The 16,454-nt window shown below is 36.9% G+C and overlaps 1 protein-coding gene across 3 annotated transcripts in view; it reads right to left on the reverse strand.

Annotated features, from left to right (window-relative positions):
- The window catches only part of LOC111321112 (uncharacterized), a 34,288-nt gene that overhangs the window by 7,069 nt on the left and 10,765 nt on the right, over positions 1–16,454 (reverse strand). For all 3 annotated transcript variants that reach the window (XM_088753350.1, XM_088753347.1, XM_088753348.1), the window contains exons 4-5: positions 13,812–13,936; positions 10,568–10,693 (exon numbers count right to left, since the gene is read on the reverse strand). In XM_088753350.1, the coding sequence (XP_088609476.1) occupies positions 13,886–13,936 (51 nt within the window). In that variant the 3' untranslated portion in view covers positions 10,568–10,693; positions 13,812–13,885. The remainder of the gene's footprint in view (positions 1–10,567; positions 10,694–13,811; positions 13,937–16,454) is intronic.

Genomic DNA, 16,454 nt, shown 5'->3' on the forward strand with positions numbered 1-16,454 from the left:
AGCTATCTATTTATGGAGCAAACGATATATCATTAAAGTGGTTTGGGTCATATCTCACTGGAAGAAAACAATATGTGCGTATAAATGGCTGCTGTTCTACCAGTAAGCAGTTGCTACAAGGAGTACCTCAAGGATCAATTTTAGGACCCATTCTCTTCTTATTGTTTGTAAATGACATGCCTTTAAGTATACGTGATTCAACACTAGACGTTTATGCTGACGACACAACTTTATCAAAATGCTCTAGCTGGGAAAATGTTCCTCATCTGACACAGGCTTTAAATCAAGATCTCAAACGTTTAGATGAATGGTCAGCACGAAACAAAATGTTCATTAACTCTCAGAAAACGAAGTCCATGCTGGTAACAGGCAAACGTTTGCGGAACCTCCTCGCCTCTACCTCAATAGATGTTAGCCTGAATGGAAGCAATATCGAACATGTTACTGATTTCAAACTACTTGGGATAACATTGGATCAGGATCTTTCATTTAATCGCCAAATTGAGGAGTTATGCAAAAAGTTGGCGAAACGTATTGGACTCCTTCGTCACACAAGTCCTTATCTGAAACGCAATCAACGTGACATATACTACTCTACGATCATTAAACCTGTAATGCTTTACGGTAGCACGACATGGACTTCTTGCAGTAAAGAAAATCTTTTGAAAGTCCTGCGTCTTCAAAAACGTGCGGCTAGAATTATCCTTGATGCCGAAAGAACAGCACCTTCTGTCGGCTTATTTAACACCTTAAACTGGGTTCCTTTTTATGCTGAATCATACGTCAACCGATGCGCTCTAACCTACAAAAGGCTTAATGGAAATACCCCGCAATATATAAATGATATTCTTATCAGAAACTCTGACACTCATAATAGACAAACCCGTTTCTGTAATTTAAACTTAATGTGCCCGCGTTTTAAGAGAAGTTCTGAAGGGGGTCGAGCGTTTGCTGTGCGAGCCACGAAAGAATGGAATAATTTGAGTGTGGACATCAAACGGAGTACCAGTGTAAAACGTTTTAAGCGTTCCCTTTTTAAAATAATTTTAGATAATCAAATTCTTAGCAAATTATTCCTATAATTTTTTTTATATTTTTAAATATTTTATGATGTATATAGGTTAATTATTTTATTTTAATTATTCCTAATATTGTTACGTTTGTTACAATTCCTTTTTTTTCCGAATTTTAATTTTCGAGGGCCATTAGTTCATCAGTTTCATTACTGTCACATGTTACCCTCGTTAAATAAAGTCTTACTTACTTACTTACTAATGCCCAGCGCGATATAAGTAAACATTTTGGAGGTAGACATTTTAAAAGTAAACATTTTAAAAGCAAACATTTTTAAAGCAAACGTTTTAAAAGAAAACATTTTAAAAGTAAACATCTTAAAAGTAAACATTTTTAAAGCAAACTTTTAAAAGCGGCAAACGTCTATCTGTTTGCACATGAAAATCAACTCTCAAAAGCAATAAATAACCATGACCTCCACGGCTGATACGAAATTTCAAATAACTACAAAAAGAAAGTGGAGCATACTCTAATACTGGTTTTACTATGAATTTCTTGAAGGAAATAAAAATCGTGGGAACATCCCATTCATTGCTTGATTTTTCGCCGTCGAGCAATAAAATTAACCTGGGGTTGCTTAAACTATCTTTCAGTCAAAGCGAAAAGTAGCTCACGCAGAGACGTTTTTCATAAAGGCTGCACTAATATTTATTGACATTGACACTTTATCGTACGGCAGACATTAACTGTTTGACGCATTTCGTTTCAGAACTGACAATCTTGTGTTAGCTGAGCATGTAAAAAAACCTGCTTCTTAGAAGTGATCTTGAATATTTTACGGCTATCCAGAGCACTATGTTCTGGTGGTAGTTGTACAGAAACTGGTTTTAGAATTCGACCACGGTCAGGTGGCAAATTCAAAGGTGACGTAGTGACAGAAGACCACTATGTGTCACTGTACTCGGAGAATCAAGTTGAAAGGCGAGGCAATATCAAAGTGGACAGAAAGTTCAGCAAGAATGGAGACGACGATGGGTTGGCCACCATAAATTGGACGGGGGTTCACACAAAGTACACAAACTATGAAGGAAAATAAAATCAACGGCGGAAATTGTGGAAGAGGGTCTACCTAGCCACTACAAAGGTTGGTGTATGACTCAGTGTACAATCCTCATAACTATAGCCTGTCTAAGACAATGTTTCTAAAAATTTTCGTAGCGATTCCCTTCAAATAAACACTTCTGTAATACTACCGGCCGACTTACTCTCATAAGAGAAACGCTAGCCGCAGAGAAGATTTTTTGGATTGTTCTCCTTTCTTTTCCGATGCGCATCTCTGTTGAATGAAAGGAAATGTCACAGCTACTGTATACAAGTAGGCTGCTAACTCAGTCTTTAAAGTTGGGGAGAGGGATGAGGGAAAATGCATCAAAACTTCTTTCGTAGAAGATTGATATCTGTTTTTCCTTGTAAAATACCATGAGTATACTTCCTTTGCCAAGACGTTCGCGGGTTTTCTAAACAATTTTGCGCTTACCAATTGCTTTGCTCTTTAGAATCACCTTTAAGCACAGCAATAACACGCGCTTTCGACATTGTTAAGTCAGCGGTATAACAAACGAGATTTATGCTATACTGTATAGATGGAAGTCCTCACCCATCACAAATTCCATCGTCTTCACAAAGGTCATCTAACTTTAAGTCGTCGGTAATTAACTAACAGTTGGTAAGGTAAAAGAAGGAAGTCCGATTGTGCATTCCCTTCTCCCCTGGGGTTACAATCACTACTCCCCTCCCCACTCCCCCTTCCCACTTCCTTTCGAATTTAAGTCAGCGGTTCGCAGTTTCATTTTATGCTGGGTAGTTTGTGGGCATTTTCAGCTGAATGGCTTTCCCTGGTGGATTTCGAGGCAATTTCGTAAGTGCCCTGAGCATCGACCTTGATAAATAAGCAAATTTCTTTTTCGAAAATTTTTCGTTTGACTCAATTTCCTAGCACGGTCGCAGCTCCAGGAGAGTGCCGCTAGGACATTTTCTCCTTAATGCTGAAGACGAGGGAACTGGATTCAGCATACGCGTACTTTGCAATATACGGTAAGGCCCACAAAAACAAAGAAAAGGTGAAATATATCAGTGGGCTTTTTAAAAAATTACGTGGTGTACCGAGTTAACGCAGGAAAAAGCAAAACAACTTCTTACCGTAAAACAATAGCAAATGTCTCTATTACGTGTTCATAAATGTACTTCAGTGGGATACTTATATTCCATTTAAATACCTTTTTATGGATTTCTTATTCACACAGTTTCTCAAGTAGGCAAGACCATATCGGAGTACACATGGAAAGGAGACATTTTGACTATTATTCTGGATACATGTCATGTTGCTATTATCACGTCAACACGAGGGTATTTTTAACCAAATAATAACAGAAAAAGTGCCTCCCAAGAAGAAATGTAACATTTAGTGCCCATGTTTCCTTCATAAGGTCTATATATTGGCACAATTTTCCTACTTGGATTAATTCACTTCTTTTGAGGCATAATGGAACTTTCAATGGAAAAATAGTAAAGATGATGAAGAAGACACTCTTCTAAATGTCAACAACTTATCTTTTCACGATATCATGGACAACAAAATTGTAAAATCCATTGAACTTATGGCAACTAATTTACTTAATACATTTCTACACAAATGGAGGTTGCTACACAGTATGAATTAGTTCAAACCTTCCTGGAAGGAGGGGAAACAAGAGTTATCGTACGGCACACACTGTGCTTTATGCAGTTGCATTTTTCTTTCACGGTCAGGTAGCTTAGAAAAAAATAACTCGAATGTGAGTTTAGCTAAGTTAAGCTTCTTTGCGTACCGGGTTAACATAACTACCTCGAATTCTCCCTTCACTCCAAGTCATATTGCTTTGAAAGTAAATACGTTGATAATATTCATAGTGAAAACCTGGGAACCAGGATGAAGTCTGCAAATGGCGAACTTTAACAAAACGCAGAAATCATAGCCAAGCTTCTTTTTACTTTTTTACCACGGTGCATATGAACTGAAGCCACCAAGAAATTGTATAGTTTCCGATTAAAACTTAGGTTCTACTGCTTGTTTACTTCACAACTGCATGTAACTTATTTATTCCTTTTTTTTTTTTTTTTGCACTTTAGCTTTGAAAATCTAGAAATGTATCAATACAATATCCTGTAGCTGTTGCCTTTATTTTTTATTCACATCACATGTCTCTTTACTGAAGTCATGATCAATTTTGCTACACTTTTTTTTAGCAGAACACCAATCTGGTGTACGCATAACTTCACTCAATTTTTCGATGTCTCAGATATTTTGTTTATTGATTCTTCTCCTCGTAGGCACCACCACAGCACTGAAGGTCAAGAAGTTTTAACATGGGTAAGCAGCTTACCTGTTTTTGGGTCGATAAGCCTAATAAATTTTAATTACATATATTTTAAGATTCGGAAATGTTAACAGTTTTTCAGCTGTACCTCTTTCTCAAAAGTTACAAAGACAAAGTAACCATCTTTTTGCAAATAGAAATAACTCAAACACGAGCCTAATAATTTTAACTGCGCACAATCTTCTTAGATTTTCATATTCCCTTCTTTATTCACAGATACCAGATGAACTTTGACGGCCATTCAAATGTGATTTCAAAGACCAACTTGTTATCAAATGTCACTATTTATATTACCACACTAGATGTAACGAAAGCGGTTTACTTGTGTTGAGGCTTCCGTCAAGACACGGTTAAGATAATAAGATGCTTCGATCCTGTTCAATTTTTGTCTTAAGTATTTTAATTGTAGATAAAGGTGAATTCTTTTAGTCAACTTGTCCGGTTTTGTTCAGGTTTTACACTTGATGCTTACGATTGGAGTAAGGCTACCTTGGATTAGTATCGCGTGCAGTGACCTGGGTTTGTAATGGCGTGACCGAGCCCTGGATAGCTTTGATTGTTTTTAGTAAACCTTTTGAAGAGATTTACATGCAAATTAGACACACTGATTTTGAATACCTTTACTTTCACGGTTGCTAACCACAGACATTACCATCAAAGCCGGAATAAAAGTTACGTGAATTACGATTTAGTCATAAATTTCCATACGTAGGAGGACTTTCTACGTTGGGCGAGACAATTCAGAGGTTGTTCAAATCGTTATTAATTTGAAAGACCATCTTATGCGGATATGTACCCCAAGATCTTCATGGATCATTGACTGAGTTCTGCGAAACAAATAACAAAGTTCAGCTCCATTTATTTGGCTTCCGAACTCAGTTCTTAAGTCTCCGTTAATTGGTCGACTTTGCGAATCAGACGCCTTCAACACACGTTTCATCGAATCAACGATTCGCACATTCAAAGACCTGTCTAAGAATTCAGGACGGCATACTACAAAGAAGAAAGGGGAAGGCTTTAAAGGCAGATGGAGAGCAATCTAAAAGCTGGTCAAAGACAAATAGCGGCGAGACCTTCGTTGCTGCCCCACATACCACTAGGCATAATGGGCAGTAAACGAGTGAGTGGCATTCTAATGCCGTTTAAAGCATATTGTAAGGATGGTTACTGTATGGAAGTTAGCGTCACTAGTCTCGGAGAATCGACCAACAAGGCGTCGCCACAGAACGGAGGCTTCGAAAGCTGGTCAAAGATAAACAGCGGCGAAAGACCTTCGTTGCTTCCCTACATACCACTGGGAATAAGAAACCTCTTCGTGGCAACTACAGTACCAACGCGGTGGAGCTACAGGAAACGGTGATCTATGTTAGGATGGATAGAATATCTCATTTTATCAACTACAGCATGCAATCTCTTCAGAAGAGTTCAATCGATGGAAGCAGGTATATCATTAGCGCTACCCATTTAATCGAGCTATATTTTCCCTTGAGTCCATAATATCAGTCAGAGTGTTCATTAGACCACACCTAACGCATAACCAATACGAGCAGAAGAGCGAGACTGGGCGTCATGATTCTATTAATAAAATGGATCAATCGGATCTAAAGTTGCGTGGGTGGAAAGCATCAACCAAAAAAACATTATGGGTTTTGAGGAGCTCTATTGGGTATGTAGCGACTTCTAGTTACACTTTCATATTCGAAATGAACACTGATTTCACGGTAAGCGTCTTTTTTCTCCAACCTCTTACTGAAGTCTGTCTGTCACGAGGTTTTGGCGATGCGACTTGTCTGTAAAAATTCGTTGGCGATGCGACTTGCCTATATAAATCTGATGTGGTTTCATTGTAGAATCTTTATTGTCTGTAAAAATTCGAAACTTCTTTCAAAAGAAAACCAAGCTACTTCTACGATTACCGCTGAGCCTCATTTCTTACTGCTCCTCTGTTTCATTTTCCCCTAATAGGTATTATCGTGACATGAAAGTCATTGCGACAGCCAAACGCATGTGTTGAAATCAGTTCGAATTCGAGAGACAGCGGACGAAAAGTTTTGATAAAAATCATACTTTAGGTTTTGTTATTTCATAGATTTGCAGTTACGGATCAGGGCAGAAATTGTGATAGAGGTAGAACTGTCTATATACCGAAGTAGATATCCAAAATGACGACAAAAATACACAATGTTGTGAAATCCTCATGTGCAGAGTGTTATGCTGATGTTCGCATGGGGGATGCAGTCTAATTTTTATGAGTTCAGCTAATGGAAATTATTATTATTATCGAAACAGCTTCCAGAGTTAAGGATGAAATAGCAACCCCACACTACAAAGAGAAATACAACTAACGTTTCTCTAACTATATATATTTTAATCACATATATAATGCATACTTTTATTTTCATTACAGTGAGATGTATATGTCTTTTGTAATAGCTGTTCTCCTCCTCATGAGGAATAGTAGACCACATAGGACCACAACGTGCATTATATATTTCATTTTGAGGTAAGGTAAACCTTTTAAGCCTCTTTTTAGTGGTACTCATAATCAATTTGTTTAAATGTTAAAAGTCAAAGTTTCGCAGTATTCGATGACCAATTTGCGCTATTAATTCGGTGAGTTCCTTGAAAAGTTCTTAGGTTTTTTCTGATCTAAAACGGCACATTTCATTAATTTCGTCCCAGTTAGAGTAGCAAGACAAACTGATTTAGCAAAGGTCAGTTCTTATCAATCAATTTCTGCTTACCTTCTTCCTGTTCCAATGACATTTTGACACACGTCACACCCCCACGTAAACAACAATAACATCATAAACAAGCAAGCGGTTATTAAATAATATGTGATTAAGTTCTTTCTAAGCGGGGCTTATACACAATACACATGTACAAAAAGTTTCATTAAAAGGAAATAAATTAACAGAGGAGTACATGGTTTAACACTAAAAACAAATATGAAATCAGGTTAGCATAACATTTTTAATCTGAGTGGAGACTGCACGATACATTTTATTAACTCAAATGGGATGGGTCTTGATCAGCTTCGAGTTTACATAATTAGATCTACTCAATTCGATTTTGAAGCAATATTCGATCAAACTATTATCAACGTAGGTTTTGGCAAGGCTTCGTGACTTAAGAAACGTTTTTAAATGATAAAGAATAAACATCGCGGCATGGACTACATTGAAGAGAGCCATTCGTTTAAAAAAGCACCTTACCGACTACTACCTGACTTATTCCGTTAAAGAAAAGTATTCCTCATCTTTTTTTTTTCTTCTCTCTTTGCACAGGATATGCTTGGAATTAGCTGCCATTTGGGACTATGTAAGTTCAAAGTTAGTTTACCTTTAGTAAATCACATGTGTGTCATATATGTCTGTCTACAAGGAAATCATGTGTTTAATAAAGTCTGTATTTGGAAACCTATTCTCATGATTTGCATGGAGGTGCCCCTGACTTCAGGCGTTTTCAAAAAGAAATATTATAATAATAATAACATTAAAAATAATGATGGTAATAACGTTGTACTGTTGAAAGCCAATCATAAACACTGAAAAGTTTTTTGATTAATCAAATTCATTCTCACTGCCATAACACTGCCAATCTACGTTTATTCCTGAAAGACAGAATGAATTGCCATTACAAATTAATTAGAGAAGGGGCTGAGTTTACCCTTCCAGTTCGGTTCTATAGGGTACATTACTTTAGGTTAAGAAATAAAATAGCTTGGACGCAAAATATAAAAATTTTCATTTTTCACATTTAATAATCGTGAATTGGACAATTAAGTTACTTTACCCTTTATTGTAAGCTATTGTTTAGTTTCATTCGTGGTTCAAATTTTATTTTTTCTTCTTTAAATTCATTCATACTCTACTAAAGATAAAGAAATGAAATTGAACCAAAAATGAAATTGAAATATCATTAATATTTAGTAAAGAAGATAATGGTGATATCAAGTGGGGATAGAACATGAGGGTTACAATACCAAAGTAAGGTTTGTGTTATTTGTAATTAAACAGGTTAATTTTTCAACTCTTTATATGAAAGCAAGGGCATCTTTGTCACTAAACTTTGAATCTTTTTACATCATAGGTTCCTGATGAACTTTAAATAACTAAATTTTCTATTTATCAAAGGTTTAAAGTTTTTTTAGTTTGTCTGATACCAAACAGGAAGAAATTAAAAAAACATAACAAAAATGTAAATAAAACCATTTATTGAGACGCAAAACTTTTCCTATTTCTACTTGAAATTTAACATTTCGTAAAAAATAAAAAATCATGGTTGTATTCCTTTTGGATACCAGAAATGTATTTTTCGCCTACGAAAGTAAATAAAAAATTAATTTCACGAATACTAGTCTCTCCATTTGTATTTTGCACTTCGATGTTTTCAATCAAAAAACAAACAAACAAAGAAACCAACAGTATTTTATCAGAATTATACTCTGATATATCGATCACATTGGCAGTTTCAAGGCATAAATTGACTACCAAAAAGATTCAACGATTTTAACGGATTTAAGTATATCAGTTCGATGTCAGTTCCCCCCTAGCTTCTCAAACAATGATAGATGCTTGGTCTTGTGATTGTTTAAAATTTTAGAAAATTACCAAGACTCCCACAAGGTGAGAATCAGGAATCCCGGAGGAGAGGGAGGTCAACAAACAAGAAGGGTGAAGGTTTCGTTTTGTTGATTCCCTACGTGGTGGGGGTACGCAATTTTACTGGACCCACACATTCTAACTCATTTCATTGAAAAAGTATTAAGAAAAACATGACTTAAGTGTACAGGCTGTCTTTTGATTGCCTTAAACAAGTACCGCATCGATGAGGTAACAGTCAAACATCAAGCGAATAAAGGTTGATAACAATTGATTTGCAAATGTGCGGTGACCTCAACAATTCTATCTGTTCCAGTACAGTCACTTAGCTTTGAACTCTCACAAATGTGTTCTTTTAGATCATCCATCCATTCGATATCTTACGAGGCAAGAAGAAAAGATTTATTACTCGCTTCAGATCCTGAGGGAAAATCTGTAACCCTCGATCCCTTCTTCCTCTTTCAATATTTCTGCGAGGCAATTCAAAATAGCATCAAGAATTCGCGCACTTGGTCATTTTCAGCGTGCAATTATTTCGAACAAACATTGGCCGTGGCCCTCTACACCCGCGACGAGGAGCGCGCAGTGCATCATGGAATAAAAAAATAACTCGATCAAAAATTATTTCCAACAAAAAAAATTGCAACACATAAGAAAAAAAATTAGGACTAAATAATTTGCGTATAATGCAAAAAGTAAAAAAATTCATAACAAATACTAAATTGCAGGGCACTATGAAAAATAGAAATTGTACTAAAATTTAAAATAAACAGGGCCAAAATTTATTTGAATGGCCGCAAAATTAATTTTACTTGTTTCACATTATCGAATCAATTTCGAACAGAGCAGGCCTCCATATATTTTGGCGACATAGGCTAAGAAGTTAAATATTTAGTTGTATTGAATCGTCATTGAATATTTTCTGTAAAAGGCGTTTCCGAAAGGCTGGAAAAAATTAATTAGTGCCAGGCAGACCAGGGACTCGTGTTCACGAAGGACCTCTAGATTGCGAGTCCGACAACCTGACCATTCGGCAACACTATCTCTTTAAATTTAATTTTGAAGCGACCTTTTCTTTCCGGAAGTACGCTACTTTCGCAGAGGGATGGGGGAAAGTTGTGTTGGGTTCACGTCTTACCGTTATTTTCATTTTTAGAGCGGAAGTTATCGAAGATAATATTTTGGCAGGCCTAGAGTATTGGCTTTAGTTATAAGGTGTCGCTTCAAATAGATAGCTAAATCTTGATAAGTCACTATTCTTTATTGAATTAAGGAAATAGAGAAATATTGGAAATTTCTGTGAATTTTTCTGTGTACGACAGCCTGAAGGGCTAAAGACATGATTAATGTATTCCTTATAACCAAAAGTTTTCGCAATACTCAAGCTAGTCAAACTCCCTGCACTTCAGTACCAGGATAGGTTACCCCTAACAGTCTTTACGTTCATTTCTTTCAACGAAAATTTAGTATTGTGCTTTGAGAGGCTTATATCATGTTCCCCATATAGAGATTCCTGTCACTACTAACACTTACCTTTCTTTGTTCACTCCTTCATCTTTACTTTATTAACGTCACGCTAACCATCAATCCGTGTACAGGGCTTTGAATCGTGCCAATTAGTGTTGAGGCAAACATAAACTTTTCGTGATTCTTCCAGCACTGGAAAACGAACACAACTCACATAATTATATTATTCCGGTTTCTGTTTCTATTTAAAAATATTAAACGCAGAAACGGAATTTCGCTTTCGGGTTGAAACAGTTGATTGGTGACACGGCTTCGCCCTTCCCGTAACTAAAAGTTATCTAAACGCTATATGAGCACACTTGAATAAGCCTCTAGCTAGAGCTGGACGCGTCGCTTATCGCAGGCCAAGAAAGACACTGAGGAATTAAACTTCAAAGGTAAAGCTTTAACGTGATGTATATTTTGATTTGGAAATATATCATACCACACCTTTTTGAAGGCCTTTAAATGGGTCGTGATAGCTGTTCAACGGTTCGCATTGCATTTTTGGAAAAATAGCCCGAACTCTTTTAAACCTAGACGCGCCGCTTACGGCGGGGTAAGATAGAGAATACCAGGAACTAAAATACAAGGATAAATTTTAATATGATGTATATTATAATTACGTACATATAAATGACAGGTCACTGAAATTGACCTCAGTTTATTTTACCTCTGCGAAAAAGACGCGAAGTACTTTATTTCAACGGGTCACTATTCAGACTTTAACGAGAAAACATAAAAAGAAATTTGTATTGTCCAAGAGATAAAAGGACCATCTGCTAACACAAAATTTAAAAGAGGGATTGCGTTGCAAGCGTTGTAGCGTAAAAAGTTGCCGAGGTTGCGTAATTTTCTGCTGCTTTACGGGGGTGGGGGGGGGGGGACAACGGCCATCTAAGCGTATTTTGAACTTTTTGATATAATTTTCGAAAAAGGTTCATTAATAGGTTCCTTTCGAAAAAATAAAATTAATTACGAAATTTTGCAACTGTCGGCGGGTTCTCGATATTTATGGCAGTGGCTCTTAACACTCTGTAGGTTCGGCAGTCAAGTTACCGTCAAACCGCACAGAACTCATTGAAACACAAAATGCTTCTCGGATAATTTTCAAGTCTTCCCCCTTCAAATCCTCCGTCACCCGTCGCATGTCTGTTTGGTGGACTTACTTTTAATCAAATCTTATTGAATCAATAACCTAAGTCTCACATCGGCAAAATCGATAAACGGAGGCAATCAAATAAAAAGTTTGTTCTTTGTAGAGGTTGCCAGGCTTTCTCCTGGCAACTTTGTATCATATGTTGTTCGTCAGTTCAGTTTGCTATTACGAACGATAGGTTCACGAGGCAAAGGGAATGGAGATAATATAAAAGGCTTGATAACAAGGTGACCATTATTTAAACACCGAAATAGTTTTTGTTGAAATTTAGGGAGTAAGCAAATTAAACACAACGGTTTCAAGTAAATTTACAGAAATAGTTCGAAAGGTTATCGTTTACATATTTCACTCCTCCAAAACTCGAGCGTGAAAATACAATGCGTGCCGCGGTTACCAACAGATGGAATACATTTACACTGTTTGCGACCACATCCGCACTTTTTCCCTAGATGACCGAAGAATGCTGGCCAACTTTCCGGTTACAACAAATGTTAACCAAACTCAATTAAAGTAAGTCGCCCGAAAAGGATAGAGTGAGATAATCAGCAAATGAAATCAGGCAACACCATAGTGATTGAACGGAAGCTCCAAAGTCTAGTAAAAGAATTCACTAAGCAATGTGGGACTAATTAATTTTCACAAGTACATATTCCGTAACCCTAAGATGACACGTATCGTAAACGATGCTAAAACTTAACACGTGCTAGGATTGGCAAAAAAACTGCGCCTCTAGTCACAGTTGGATCTTCCCCTAAGCAAACTATGTGGAGCAAGTTAACGTAAATGCAATCGTGGCAAAGGATTCACGCTGCTTTACCATAGTAATGAAAACTTCTTTGTCTTATTCGCGCCGCTTACACACAACTGAAGACAGCTGGGCTAAGAATCGGTCACAAAAACAAAAATTAGATACTCCAGTTTCCGATGCAGATGTTAACAAATTATAAATCAAACCAACTGTCGAGTCACGCTATCAATTTGATTGCATTCCTGCTGACTTAAAATGACCGCTTAACACGTCCAACTTGACTAACGTTAAAACAAGAGAGAGAGACAAATATCAATATGTGTTGCGACAAATCCACCAATGATTTTTCGTAAACTTCACTTAAACGCAGGGTTTGGAAGTGAAACATTTCCTTCCACAGTGCCATTCTCGACAACGAGACAAATCACGACGAATTAAGTACGACAAAGCATCCCATTTTTCTCCGAACAATGGGCCTGTCAATTTCTCCCGCTTGAGCGCTACTTAGAGTACATCAAAGTACGGTTTTGTTTACTGCACGTGAAAGGTGTTAATGGATCAGCTGCGGATACTGAGTTCCAGAACTTTACATTATTATTCAATTGACATACGAAAACAAAACAAAACAAAAGACGACAGGTTATTTTCCATTTTTAAAGGCTTTTCTCTAATACTCTCAAAGAACTCGTCTGAGAAAAACTCGTAAGACCAACGACACAAACTGGTTGTCTTCTTGGTCACTTAAAATATGAGTGTTTTTGTCTGACAAAACATAAATCAGTGCAAAGCAAGATTGAAAAAAAAAAAAGTGGAAAACTGACTATGTACACTTTCAAGGGAGTAAACATTTCATCTCCTACAATGAGGGACGAAAAACGTGCTCAGGAAGATTTAAAAAAAATCGAATTGAAAGAAGTCTTCTTTGGGAGCTAAGCGTTAAGCAGAATTTTCTCACCTAAAACTCTGGTTATTTAAAAGACACGCATACATATGGTGGGCTTTTGAGTAATGTTTTGATGACTACCAAAACCGAGATTAAATCGTAAAAGCAGACAACTAAATGACAAACAACATAAAATTTAATAAAAGATAAAAAAGAAAAATTTATACTGAAATATATAAAATGTAGAGTTAGAAAGGAAGATGCAGAAGTAGAAGATGCAGAGGTAGAAACGAAGATGCAATATTTTCATGTTAAAATATACCTGTTATAACTCGGTCCTAAAACAAAACCATTCTCTCTCACATTCAAGGAAAAATCGTACTCTCTCAACTTGAAGAAATAACATAATCATGAATAACCTATTTAACTACTAACATACATCATCAACGTCGCAATTACATTGTTTTCTTTTCGTACTCACATGAGACATGATTCTTCGTTACCCTGTCTCCTTTATCATTACCATCTCAAAGCGAGTGGACACATCAAACTCCATCACACCACCGTTGCTGAAACGTCGGGCAGCTCGAGGACTGAAGTCCTTCCCTGTCAGGAAACGCGAAAACATTTTTAATGTCATTACTTGCATTCCAACTTTCTAAAGAAAATATTTTTTCCTTTTGATAAAAGTTGCTCGAGAGAGAACACAATATCCTTGTATGCACCACATTTTATCGATTAATGTTCATCTCCCATAATGCTCCGCGACGCATCAAAATTCAAATATTAGAGAGGCAGGGCAGAAATGTGTTGCTTGATCAACCTCTTCAAGTGTTTTCATGCATTCTTCAATAATTGAACAAACTTTTGTACGATCCTTGCCCGTTTCATTCCCTCGACTCTTGCGGCCTGAAAAGAAAGTGCCAGCGTCGTATGGTATTACAACAAAAGCCATATCGCGGCTAGATTTAAAGGTTTGCCGCTGCATCATTGCGGAGAGCCGCTTCCAAAACACCTCTGACTAGAAAGAATAAACCTTCCGGTTCAGGAGACTCGCCCTTCAGTTGACGATGGTTTGATTGTCGACTAACATCAGCTAACCCCATACAAAGAGGTAATAATAGTTCCCAAGGCTATTTTCAGTCTCCCCTCAAACGTTAAACCTTATCTGTATTGCTAATGATTACCTGATGGTTCGAGTCACTGATCACGACAACATTTAATTAGACTAGCCTTATCAACAAAAAATAGGCGGAACCAGATAAGGGACACTCCCAGAATATATTTTAGACAAAAATAAGAAAATTGTTTTAATACATTTTATGTATCATAATGCTCTGTAAAATTAATTGTGGATATCTTCGTCGAATCTAAGAAACTACTTCAAACAAACTTTAGGACCCTTTATTACCGTTGTTGGTGCGCACTGATTGCTCATATACGCCCCGCCACTACTCTTTAATCTTAATACAAATTCAAATTAAATGAAATTCCAGGTCAATCCAATAACTCTGAGGACAGCTTAAAACAGAATAACAGATTCCTTAAAATAAGCCGCCAACGTTATTACTTAATCTTTTATCTATCTATTTTTATTAAAAATCAGTATCAAGGATTACCTCACAACAAAAGTATGATACTTACGATAAAAAAAATTAGCACTGAACTTATCATTAAAAAAATAAACATATTCTTGTGAAGACTGACAAGGTGTTAGACTCCCTAATATTAAGAGGTAGGTCACTCAATGAGCGACAAACTCGAAAAAGGAATTCTTAAAAGCTTCTGCTCGACTAAAAGGGACATCAAGTGTTAGATAGTCTACATTTCTTAAATGCTTGTTGTAAGAGAGAAACGATACGAGGCCCAAAAGTATCTAAATTAGATATATTCTTAAACATTTAAAAAAGAATACTAGATCATGAATTTCCGTACGAAATGGTAATGGTAATAAACTTCATTTATTAAGGCGCTCGTGCTCAGAATATTCCTCGAGTCTCGTGGTCTAGCGCTGAATCTGTTTTAAGCTATATATATCCTATGAGCTAGACAACGGGAGGTCCCTTCTTTTCGGCTGAGTCTGTCGCGCAAGTAAGAAAAAAATTCAGTTCGAGCGCCTTACTCACGAAGCTCTTGCAGCGCATCGGCGTCACTCTAAGAGTTCCACGCGGCGCGCTAACAGCAATTTTTTTCACTTTTTTCTTTGACTCGTGCGACGGACTTCGCAACTACCCGTAGTCTACCTTTAAGATCTGTACGAGATAATATCGACGCGATAATTCCAGCTCAAATCGTGGCTAATCAATATACCCAGATCTTTTTCAACAGCAACAGGCTTCAACTTGGTTCCTTTTTGTGAAATCATCGCAATTTAAAGCATATCTTGGGAATGACCAAGAGAGATGCAGTGTCTTGCAGCGCGTTTGAATAGTATTCAGGATCGAAGTTAAAATGGCAGACGTCCAAATCAAAATATATTTTCTGACCATTAAAGACCAGTGAGAAGCTCCTTACAGTCTAGATTTAAGTTGTTGGATGTTTAGCTGTGGGTGACCACTGTTGCGCATTCAAAGGTAATATAGCGCTAACAAAATATCAGGCATTGTTATACCATGATTAACAACTCTGTGAAACATTGGTTCACTGGGAATTTCGTGCGCCTTGAGTTCCTTCATAACTCACCCTTGTGGCATGTAAAGAACAACAAAAGGGTATTTGTAATCAGTGAGCTTGAGGTTAAACTAAACCAGAAAACTATTCATATCAAAGCGTGTTAGTACGCAAGTGCACTAGTACCCAGATCTCTCAGTGCAAGTAAACTCGAAAGCCCCGTAAGGAATATGCTAATTCCCCGTCGGCTTCCGCAGTACCACCCGCTGATACAATATCATTACATAATTCTTCAGTCTTAGACACATTTTGGTCATTTCAAAAAAAAGGAGTTCGACGTCGAATATCAAAGGTGCCAAAAGTTCAACTTGACTTAGTGAATCAGGACTACCTGAACTTAGTTAAACTTCTAACTCAGACAAAACACATATTCCACATTAATTTAGAGAGTAATGAGATTGCACTACTGCATTCAAATTTCTTGGTGGTTTAACCGCAATATGACTACGGATAC

Source organism: Stylophora pistillata, chromosome 3 (genome assembly GCF_964205215.1).
Source record: "Stylophora pistillata chromosome 3, jaStyPist1.2, whole genome shotgun sequence".
NCBI classification, from domain to species: domain Eukaryota; kingdom Metazoa; phylum Cnidaria; class Anthozoa; order Scleractinia; family Pocilloporidae; genus Stylophora; species Stylophora pistillata.